Here is a 12,021-nt window from a genome sequence, read left to right on the forward strand (position 1 = left end):
CCTCATACCACCCCTCACTCTGCAACTTTTTGCATGGGCCTAAAGCAAAAGTGATTCTTCACCGCCCGGGCGCGCGGCGCGCGCACGATCGGACAAGCAGTTAACTACCGTTCTCCCCTTGTTCGAAGCTTACGACCGTCCCAGCTGCCGCTAGTTACCTTCCTATTGTTAAAGGACCTCAGGTTTGTATAGTTAGGAAAAATGCAATTTTCGACAAATTGTCATTTTTCTCAGGTGGTGGTGGAAACTTCCTCAGGTACGTCTGTGCATCCTATGACGGCTTTGAGACATAATGCTTCAATGGAAACACATTCAGGGTCGTCAGGAATAGTCGATGCAATTGCTCCATCGTCGAGTATAACAGTTCCGATGGTATCAGCAGTCCCGCCTGTCAGTAGAGTAGAAAGTAATCTTCAGTTGGCTATTTCAATGGGTTCCGCCGTCCGTAATTTCCCAGTAAGAGCACTGTTGACTGCAGTGCCAACCAGTATGTTCCCTACCTGTCTAACTTCAGTGATGGGAGTTCTGGTAGTCACTCCAAGTGTATTTTCTCTCATTTGCCCTCTCCTTCAACCTCTTTCTCAGCTTTTCCAATAGGCTCATCTCTTCCTGTAACTAAGGTGTACGATATTGGTTCGGATTTGGTTTTGGGTTATTTGGGAGTAAACACTCCCCCTCCATTTAGCAGTGTGTCTTCTGCTCCGGATTTCCGTCCAGGTGGGTTGGTGATCCATCCTGGGTCAGTTGGGTCAGGTATATTGCAGCTTCTCAGCTCTTAGGTGCTGGTTTGATTCATCCAGGTATGTTAGGTTCAGGCATTTCATCATCGTCTTCGAGCAGTAGTGTGTTTGCACAGCCGGGTGGGTACAGTTTGCTCAGTGGTTGCATCATCGTCATTGTATGGTGTGGGATTACCTAACCCAGCACCTTTAAGCCAGGTGTTCTGATTCCAGGGAGGTTGGGTACTGGGATGGCTCATTCAGTTGTTCAGAATACTGCTGCAGGCATTGTGTCATCGTATCTTCATGGTGTGGGTCTTACTCAACCAATTGCAGTTGGCTCAGGTATGAGCCGAGGTACGCTGGGCGGATCGTTGGCGCATAAAGAGGTGGATGAGTCCGGTGCTTCAGGTGTAGTTTTTTCAGGTGTTTGTCCTGTCTCCATTCCTGCTTTGATTCAGTTGGACCAGTCTGATAGGGAATTCTCCTTGGAAGAAGAGCTGGTCCCTGAGTTTGGTTTTTCTCAGGCTAATGAAAGTGAATACAGGCGGATGGCGGAATTCATCCATCTACTTTATCCGCAGTCAAAGGCTCTGGAGGAATCTATTCCGCCAAATCAGGCGATGTTTAAGATGTGTTCAACCAAGCCTTCTGTTCTTCAGACTTCTAGTAAATTGGTCCAGTTTGGTCGGGTTGGGCAGGCAGACACTAGGTTGGGAGCTCTCATGTTCGGGTTGACAGGATTGACCTTGCTTCCTAATCTGAAGGGGTTTTATGAGTAGCGGGTAACCCTTCTTCGGGTACCAGAGTTCCTTTCAACGAATCAGCGGAGACGCTTCTGTCTAGGGTTCCTTCTTCAAATAGGTCAATTGCGGTCTTTTTACATGAAGCAGGTATGGAGGATACCTTCCGAAATCAATGGGAGGCTATGTCACATTAGATGTGGATGTTGTCAGGTTTAATGGGTTTTCTGAAACAGGATGGTTTTGTTTCCTTCAGATCCAGTTTTGTTCAAACGACCTTATCACCTCAGTCTCTATGGGTTTAGCTCACCAAGCTGAGATTTTTTGCTGGATGCACAACTTTCATTGGTAAGAAGAGGAGGTATTTAATTTTGAACAATCTTCCTCCGCATTTTCTAGATATTCACGAGAGGGTTCTGTTTAGGGACCCTCTGGCACTCTTCAACAGCTTATTCAGAGAGTAGAACGTGTCGACTGGTAAATTTCATCTCATCGGCGTCGGCTGTAGAGTCGCAACAAACCATGGTACATGTTGCGGCTCAAAGATCAAGCTCCCCAAAGGTTCGAGAATGGCATCCCCAGGCAAGTTTCCACTTCCAAGTCCCCAGTAAAATTGCCAAAGAAGGTTCGCTTCTCGTCTAAAGGGTCGTATACATGTCCCTTCTTCTAAAACTGGCTATTTGAAAAGAACGGATTTTTGAATAGTATAGGATTATGTTGCCCTCGTGCCTGTACTGGTTGGAGGTTGTCCTTGCTCCGCTTCTTGGAGATCTGGAAGGAGGTGCAGAGTTGGGTAGTGGAGGTGTTGAAGAATGGGTACAGATTCTCTTTCCATTCTCATCCTCCTCTGCCTGACTCTCCACTATACCTTCCCAGTTATTCCCCGTCTTCCATCAGAGGGATTGCATTGGCAGCAGAGATTCAGTCCTTTGTTGGAGAAGGGAGCAATAGAGCCTGCTCCCCCTTCCCCAGGATTTTACAGCCAAATCTTTGTTACCACCAAGGCTGGAGGGTTTTGGAGACCCATCATAGATCTGTCAGGTCTCAATCAGCTGGTAGTACCGATGAAGTTTCACATGGAAGCCTCGCAGTCGGTGCTGTGGTTGGTCTGGAGAGAAGACTGGATGGTTTTGGTGGAGACATCAAGAATGGGTATCTCCAGGTTGCGATTCATCAGGAATCTTGGAAGTTCCTTCTGTTCTTGGGTCCATCCGGAACATTCCAGTTCAAGGTCTTCTTTGGTCTGACCACAGCACCTCAGGTATATTCACGAGGGTAATGTCTCCGGTTTCCGGGATAATGCATCGTCAGGGCTTTCGTACGAGAAGGTACCTAGATGATTGGCTGATTCAGGCTTCATCAGAAGAAGAAGTAATTCAGGTGAGGGATTTTTTTTTACTATACCTACGCCAATCCTTAGGGATTCGGATCAATTTCGCAAGAGTTCTCTAATTCCATCTCAGTAAAGATCTACTTAGGGACGGAAATTCAGATGCATCGTTTTGAGGGTTTTCCCTCCCCGACACAAGAATAAATACTGGCGGTCCTATGTCAACTGGAAGTATTTATGTCAGACAAAGCTCAACCAGTGAGCGAATGGAAGAGCTCGTTAGGAAGAATGTCCTCTCTCGCTTCTAGTTCCAGGGTCTCGTCTCCGGATGCGTTCTCTGCAGGTATGTCTCAGGAATCGCTGGGACTTTTGGGAAGAGAACGCAGTGGTAGTCTGGGACAATTCTTGCTTGAAGGATCTTCGGTGGTGGTCAGAAAAACGTCATCTGACCATCGGTGTAAGATTGGACCTCCCCCTTCCAGACGTTCATCTGTATACAGATGGCTCAGATTGGGGTTGGGGTGCAACCTTAGAGGAAGCTCAGGCCAACAGCCTTTGGGAGGATCTAGATCGGGAGCAATCCATAAATTTTCAGGAACTGAGAGCAGTGGAAGAAGCTCTAAATTATTTCTCGGAGCTAGTAATGGTCAAAGTAGTAGCTCTATTCTCAGACAACGTCACAGCATTCATTGTCATACCTAAAGAAGGAAAGAGGAACGAGATCGCCAGTACTAAATGACATAGCGCAAAGGGTGCTTCATTGGTGCGAAGATTGCAGAGTTTCCCTCATTCCCCAATTCGTGTCGGGGAAACTCAGTGTTTTAGCAGATGCATTGAGTTGGTCACAGTAGGTTCTCGGGGGAGAATGGACACTAGTACAGGAAGAGGTGCAACATTTGTTAAGAAGGTGGTCAGCGACATTGGATCTTTTTGCCACGAGACTGAACTTTCACCTGCCGGTATATTTTTCCCCGGTAGCGGATTCGATTTCGTGAGGGACGGATGCAATGTTGCACTCTTGGAACAATCTGCAGGTGTATGCATTCCCTCCTTTCGGCCTGATTCATCAAGTTCTATAAAGCTCGGGAACAGTTCCAACACACAGATGACGCTGATAGTCCCTTTCTGGTCGCAGATACTTTGGTTTCTGGACCTTCTGGAAATGTTAACAGAAGCCCTGGTACTCCTTCCAGAGAGAGATCTACCCAAACAGCTGCACATCCATTACTTCCACCGTAACCTCTGCGTGCTAAGGCTAGCTGCTTGGAGACTGTCCAGCAAACAGCGCAACATTTGGGTCTCTCTAAAGCAGTGGCTCGACAGCTGCCATTCTGCATAAGAAGGTTGGCGAGAAAACTTTATCAAGCTAAATGGGCGATGTACCGTAACTGGTACTGGAAGGAGGGACATGGCAAAAGTAGCAGAATTTCTCTTATTCTAGAGAGAAAAAACAACTTAGCATAACTACTCTTGCTGGATACAGTTTCAAATCTCAGTAGCACTTTTAGATTCCACCTTCTGGAAATTGGTAGCAGTAGGATCTTACATGATCTGTTAAGATCTTTTACGATTGAGCGACCAGTTATTCTGGTTCGGGCCTCATCGTAGGATTTAACAGCTGTAATGAAATTGTTGAGCTCTCTGGCGTTCGAATCGGTAGAAACCTTATCGTTAAGGGAATTAATGAAGACGGTGTTATTCGTAGTCACCCTCGCTATGGCCGGGGGGGGGTTGGTGGGTGAGATACAGGCAGTAGCTAGAATGGTATCATTTTTGGGACAAGACATATTTCTCTCATATTTACCCGAATTTGTGGCAAAGTCGGAGTCTGAGTTGAATCTGCTATCAAGAGCATTTAAAGTTTCCTCCTTAGAGGACTTCGTTGCGGGCGACGATTCGGAAATACGGTTGTATCCGTTACGAGCGTTAAAAGTCTATTTATACCTCACAGTAGTAAAGCTCTTACCTCATCCTAGGACCTTATTTGTTTCTCCTAAGAACCCATCTTGTCCAATTTCCAAAAATGCTATGAGTTTCATTTTATGGGAAGTTATCTCTCGGGCGTCTCATGGCTTTTCATCCCTTTCGGAGTCTTCTAGTGGTTCTTTGTGCCCGAGAGCGCACAGTGTTAGGGGATTGGCTACTTCTTCGGTGTTCCTAAAGAATTTTTCGGTGTAGGCAATCTTGGAGGCGGCGACTTGGAAGTCGATGTCGGTTTTTACATCCTTTTATTTGAAGGATAAAGTTTTTGGAGGAGGGTTACTCGCAAGGCCCCTTTATTGCGGCCAACGCAATTTTATAATTATTCTCTTCCATTTAGAGGGTAGGGTTCAGGTAATCAGTATTAGTTTTAAGTCCGTTACAGTCTCTATAGCTTTGCATTCATGTAAAGAGTTTTCCTTGTTCTGGAAACTAGGCAGATACTGTTGGGCAAGCTGGAATGTCTTCAACTCCTGACCATGATCTTCGTCATCAGTAAGCAGCCAAGATCTCGAAGAACCTGCTCCTCCATACGTGAGAGGCTAGATAGCCACACGGGAGGCTTCACTTTCCCCTCCATACATGAGAGATAGAGAATACCACATGGGAGGTTAATCCGACCGAGACGAAACCTTAATTACGAGACTGATGTCGAGGTACTTCCTCTGCAAGCATCCTCACCTACCCAGCTGAGCAACTAGGTGAAGTTGCATAATGGATACATAGTAGGTGGATACTGAGTTACCGACTTAGGTTCCGTGGGCAGGTCGGGCTGAATTAGATTGATCCCACCTCCAATTAAGTGTTGTTAATCGCGATAATTCAGGTGTTCAGGGAGTATATTGCAATATGAAGTTTTCATAATAAAACTAATATTGAATGATTCCCACCCTCCTCCCCTCTTCGATCAGTAGTGAATGATTCAACAGTAACACAGGTAACTCAATAAACAAATTTTACCTGCAGCATTGATAGTGCTGGCAGTTAAATAGTACTCACTTATTGGGATAATTTGTGGAGATATAGTTCGGCTGCTGGTCAGTGGACCTAGGGCTAAATCAGGTGTTCAGGTAACGTATTGTACAATGTGTATTAGTTTTATTATAAAAAGTTCATTTTGAGTCAAGTTAGAAAATACAGTAGTTATTAAATCTATTTGGTAATCTGAAAGCTAGACAAGTTGTTAGAAAGTACTTTACACTGATCAAGTTAATTTAGCATTTGAGTTGAGTTAGAGAAAACAGTATTTATATTCAGTTTATTTTTTTAACCCACAATAGTCGTTTTGAAAAGTAGTTATGATTTCTGATAGGGTCATGTCATACAGTGTCATCTCTTTAAGTTTCTACTGGAGATGGATATGCCTTTTGTATGATCAGCTTTCAGTTGTTTTAAAGTTATTGGGTGGGATGTTTAAACAAAAGGACAATGGGTAGGTCCTCTTGCCTTTTGAAATAGGTTTGTTATTAATTGCACATTTAACATTGGGTCATGTTAAAGACTAAAGATGTTTGGAGTCATGAATACTATCATAAAGTTCTTGTAATCTGAATTCTTTGCTTTATTAGAATTTTTTATAATACAGTATGTACTGTATTTGAAGATTTGCCAGAGTACTTAATGACTTAATCCAAAATTAGATTTGCATTTAATAGTTTTGTGAATTTTGAATTTGCTGTAACTCAATCCCATTAATCATATACGTATGTGCCTGTATTAATGTTTCGGTCATCATCTCTTCAGTTTATACTTGCATTGTTCTTGACAGCTCTGTTCACTGTTTCTTTGGTGTTTTCTTTGCAGCAGGATTGTTATTCAAGCATTTTACTAATCAGTTTGTGATTTCTTAGATTCATTATGTATTTAATTTAAATATCAGCATCTTTTATATAAACCTGTTATCGTAAGATACCTTCTTCATTTAGAGCTAATCCAAGTCAAGCCTTTATCATGAGAATAATGCACTTCTCCATCCAGCAGGCCTTTTACCACTGGGGATCCAATGAGTGTGTGAAAGGAAGGGTGTAGCCTACCTTATTACGAGTAGACCCTTGACTCACGAAACAATCCGTTCCTAGACCTTGGTCGTGTTCCAAATTGTTCGTGACTCGGAGCTAATTTCCCCATAAGGTTTAATGGGAATAATATTAATTGGTTCTCGACCCCTACGAACCAATATATATTATGTATATTTTGTGGCCTTATTTTACAACAGATAATGTAAAAGTCAGTGTAAAAAAACCTTAATATATCTAATAATATAATTTAAAATGGTAAACTAACACTATAAAAAACGTTTGTAAAGTGAACACTTTACTATGACTGGCGAGACTTCTGGCTTGACGGACAAGAGAAGAGGAGGGTGGTGGTGGGGAGGAGGTTATTGTGCGGAGGAGACCCTCCCCCATCCAGGTCGGGGAGATCTCGTTCCGGAGATTCAACTCTTCTAGGTTTTTTTGGTGAACGTTTAATCACAAACTTATCCAATGTCTGTTGCCTTTTCCTTCCTTGCATAACTTTTCTGAATGGCTCATTAAATTTTCATTGAGCATATTCACGATCCTGTTTCGTAACAATTTTGTCCGGATGATACAATTCAAGGAAGCACTGGACATCATTCCACTTTTCCAATGCGGCTTTTATCACATCACTGCTGACATCTGTAACTTCCTCCCCAGCCTCCTCTTCGTCAGTTGATTGCTCCCGAGCAAGTTGCTCCTGCTGCTCTTTGTGGAGTTGAACAAGTTCGTCCGCAGGTCAAATCTTCTGAATGTTCAGCGACCAATTCTTCAACATCTTCGTCGTTGACTTGTAGACCCATACTGTTGCCCATGGACACAATTTCTTGCACAATCTCTGCATCGAAGCCCTCAAAGTCACGGACAGTTACGCACTGGGGCCAAAGTTTCCGCCACGCAGAATTTAATGTGCGGTACGTAACTTCAGTCCATGCGTTATCATGAGGGTTATGCAGTGAAAAACATTAAAGTGCTTCTTCCAAAATTCTTTTAAGGTTAATTTGTCTCTTTCAGTTACACGGAAGCATCTGGAGAAGAGCGCCTTCGTATATAATTTCTTAAATTGCTAAATGACTTGTTGGTCCATGGGCTGGAGAACAGAGGTCGTGTTGGGTGGAAGGAACTTGAACTGAATGAAGTCATGTTCACTGCAGTCAGCCAAGTACGAAGGGTGTGCCGGGGCATTATCCATGATCAGAAGGCACACCGCAGGGTAGCTTGTTCTCTGTTAGGTACTGACTCACGGTCGGCGCAAACACTTCATCAATCCACTCCATAAACAAGTTCCGTGTCACCCATGCTTTTTTGTATTTGGCCCTCCACATTACAGGCAGTCTGGCTTATTTACGTTGTGCTGCTTAAAGGCACGAGCGGGTTATTTGAATGGTAGACAAGTAGCGGCTTTAGTTTTCAAGTCGCCACTTGCGTTTGAGCATAACAAAGCGTAAGCCTATCCCTTCATTGGCTTGTGGCCTGGGAGCGCCTTCTCTTCTTGGGTGATAAATGTCCTGTTGGGCATCTTCTTCCAGAAGAGGCCCGTTTCATCACAATTGAAAATCTGTTGAGCGACGTATCCTTCGGCCTCCACGAACTCGGCAAACTCAGTCACGAATGCCTCAGCAGCAGCCTTGTCTGCGCTAGCAGCCTCACCATGCCTAATTACAGAGTGAATTCCAAGTTCTTTTCTTGAAGTTATCAAACCACCCTTTACTAGCCTTAATCATCTGGCGTGGCACTAGTAGAAGGAGTTTCCCTTCAGCAAACTCTGATACATTTGCCGAGCTTTCTCGCAGATGATCGGCTCGTTTACACTATCACCTGCCATCTGTTTCTCATGTACCCACTTCAAAATTATTTTTTCTGCCTCTTCGAGGGTTTGCGATCTCATCTTGGTTAGTACTGTCACTCCCTTCGCAACATTTGCTTCTTTAATGGCATCCTTGTTTTTCAAAATTGTCGAAATTGGTCGACTTGGCCCATCTTGTACTCACTTGCGATATCGGTCACGCGAACCCCACCACGTTCAACTTTTCTATAATTTCTTTCTTTATTTCAATGGTTATCTTCTCTGCACCCTCTTCTCACCATCACTCTTCACTTTCTTACTTTCACCACCACTCTTCACTTTCTTAGGGCCCATTATGAAGAAAATCACAAGTTTTAGCGCAAAAAATGCTAAGCGAATTGACGAACGTCTTGTACACAATGATTGAGACAAAGAGCGATGCGTGGGTGACGCCGTGCGTGGGCGGCTGGAGGATGGCTGTTCCCATGGCAACTCAAACGCTCACGTGTGCTGGGCGATTTCGCGCATTTTTCAAATGTTTGTGTCTAAAAATTAGTTTGTGAAACAAAGTGAATTGTTATTTTCCAGAAATTTCCAGCATTTTTCAAATGTTCATGTCTCAAAATTAGTTCATGACCCAAACAGAATTTTTATTTTCCGCATTTTTTTTTGTTCGTATCTCAAAGTTAGTTCGTAGGTCAAGGGTGAAATTTTTACCTATAATTTTGGTCGGGGGATCGAGTTGTACGTGGGTCAATGCGTTCGTGAGTCAAGGGTTCTACTGTATTAATGGGTTTGTACGAAAAAAATTTTGTACTGTTATGAAAACATTACATGTTTTTCATTAGGGAAGATGAGAGAGAAGCTCCCCAGGAATAGCAATTCTACAATCCAGGTGGCCACTCCTCATTTTAAGAACTCCTCATGAAGAGGTTTGGCCTGAAAGTTAAGCATCTCAACGTACCCACCCTTACAATGGCTGCTAATTCATATTGTGCATGAAGATTACCCAAAATGGTGATTGCTTTAACCTCATGGCTTTGATTTTCACTTGTAGTAGTACTCCAAGTATGCCATGGGAATGGTTTGCTTGGGACAGAACACTGTGCCTGTGTACTTGTCCCATATTTACTCTCATGTTCAGAAATAAACTATAATATTAGGACATGACCTTTTTTCCTTCAAAGGTAGTCTTAACAGCTGGCATGGGCCATGGTATGGAGTTGCTGTCTTTAAGCTCCTCATCAGATTCTTCTACAAAGCCCACCTGGTCATAAGAGGAGTCAAACCTTGTCTTCTTGCTCAGAGTCTGGCCTTACCAAGGGGAAGTTATCAGTTCTGGACACTCCTCCAGGGAAGAGGCTGTTGAGGTTGGCAGTGGTAGTGGTGGCCATGCTTTCCCACAGAAAGAAGAGCAGAAGGAAGTTCTGTTGTATCTGTGTTCCTTCTTGTGCTTGCCAGCTGCATCTGCTTCCTCAACAACGAAGTAGACTCTATGCCATTTTTCCTGCTAGGGAGATGAGGGACCATGCCTAAGATCCAAATGGCTGCAGGGAATCCCTGGAGGAGCTGGAATCATTCATGACTCTAGGGCAACACCCCAAATTAATGGCTTGGTTTGCCAATAGGAAGCTTTTGGTAGTCATGGTTTTCTTTCTCTTTGAACTTTGGCTGTCTGAAAAGTCACTTCAGTTTTAGGAATTGAGGGTGGGATCCTGACTAATAGGGATCCTTTCCCTTTGTACAAGGGAAGACTTTTAGGCATTTGTACTCTTTCCCCAGTGCTTTATGATGATTGTTCAACTTTTCTGTATCATTCCCTTTTGGACAAGCTTCTATCCTGCCTAAATTGCATTGTTGGGCTAAGGTTGAATAAAGAGAAGGGTCAGATTTAGGGTCCTGTCCCTCCTTTTCCACCCTTCCCACCTGTCAACAACCCAGCTTGTGTTCATTTGGCCAAGCAGATACAGGAGAGCTACATAATTGAATGCTTGTAGTAAAACTTGGGTGTGATGGTGTGTTCCCTCCATCCTCCCTTTGGTAGTGGAGGGGATGTGGTATATGTGGAGTGTTATCATCCATCCCAGACGCTAGTATTGCTATTTATTGACCTTTATTTCAGGAATGGGACAAACAGGATTCCAATGAACTTTTAATAGAGTGGGATGTGGTGAACTGAATTCTGGCACAGGGTTCTTATATCAGCTTGTGCATCCCTATGCCAGGCTGTATAGGAAGTTATAGTTGGCTCTCTCTGCTCTTGTACTTGATGAATCTGAATTTCTGGGAAGGTGTTTCCCTCTTGTCTTTCACTATAAGCACAGACTAGTATGAAGTGGTAGAGGTTCACAACCTTGCTTGTTCCTTAAGAGCAGAACAGTGCTAGTTAGCTCCCTGAGATAGTCCTCCCACCTTAGGACCAAGTCACATATATAAAAGATGAAGGTTTGTGTGCTCATAGGAATAAATATCAAAAATTTTTCTCATACAAATTATTTTATCATCAATAGGTGAGTGGGCTGTACCCCTACCTCCCATCCTACCACTGTTAATCACCTTGTTACCAAGTGCCAATGGTCATCTCCAGCCTGTGCCATAATACTTTAAAGGCATCAAGGTTGTATACTGTATGTATCTGGAAAAATTCAGACTATCTTAAAAAAAAAATTTCTTGAAAGCAGGTCATTCAATCAGAAATTGCTCTCCTTCCAGCCCAAATCTCTCTGCCTCATCTACATATAAAGTTAAGAAAGTGATTTAGACTTACATGAGAATCTGTGTGGCAGACAAATTACTCGTTAGCATGGAAACATTTGAGGGCAATAATACAGGTGATGGGATTATATGAAAAGCTTGTTTTTAATTATACAACTTACCCAGTAATTATATACTACATATAGCTAAGAGTTTCACTTGATAGGCACTGCATGGGTTTACCACCATGCTGTTACATGATAAGACAGGATGACTGCTAACCAGAGGCAGTATTTTCAGTATTTTCCGGCTACAACTCTCTTATCAGGTAAGGAATCAACAAACATTTTGTTCATGAAACTTACCTGTCAGATATATATATAGCTGTATTCTCTGAAGTCCGACAGAATTTCTAAAACTTACGACACACGTAGTGGGAGTTAGGGTGGTTAGTACCCATTCCCGCCGCTGGGAGGCGGGTATCAGGAACCATTCCCATTTTCTATCAGATTTCTTCTGTCGCCGGTGTCGTAAACACCTGTTTACACACCTCCGCCTCAGGATTTTGGAAAACTTTTCATATTGCTTGAGTATCCTCTTGACTTTTTGGTTTTTTGATTGGATCGATAGCTTGGCATACGTGATTTGGACTGTTTTTTGATTTTGGCTTTAGATTTTATTTTTCCCTTAAAAATGTCTGGATGTAGTTCTGCTAGCGCCAGGGTGTGCTCGAAAGTGGAATGCAAGGTTA

The 12,021-nt window shown here is 43.3% G+C and overlaps 1 protein-coding gene across 1 annotated transcript in view; it reads left to right on the forward strand.

Moving 5' to 3' along the window:
* Positions 1–970: 970 nt before the first annotated feature.
* LOC135202860 (bifunctional coenzyme A synthase-like) overlaps positions 971–12,021 on the forward strand; it is a 62,693-nt gene continuing 51,642 nt past the window's right edge. Inside the window, 1 exon segment of the mRNA XM_064232317.1 lies at positions 971–1,411. Within this exon segment, the coding sequence (XP_064088387.1) occupies positions 971–1,411 (441 nt within the window).

This window comes from Macrobrachium nipponense, chromosome 33 (genome assembly GCF_015104395.2).
Source record: "Macrobrachium nipponense isolate FS-2020 chromosome 33, ASM1510439v2, whole genome shotgun sequence".
Classification (NCBI taxonomy): Eukaryota; Metazoa; Arthropoda; class Malacostraca; order Decapoda; family Palaemonidae; genus Macrobrachium; species Macrobrachium nipponense.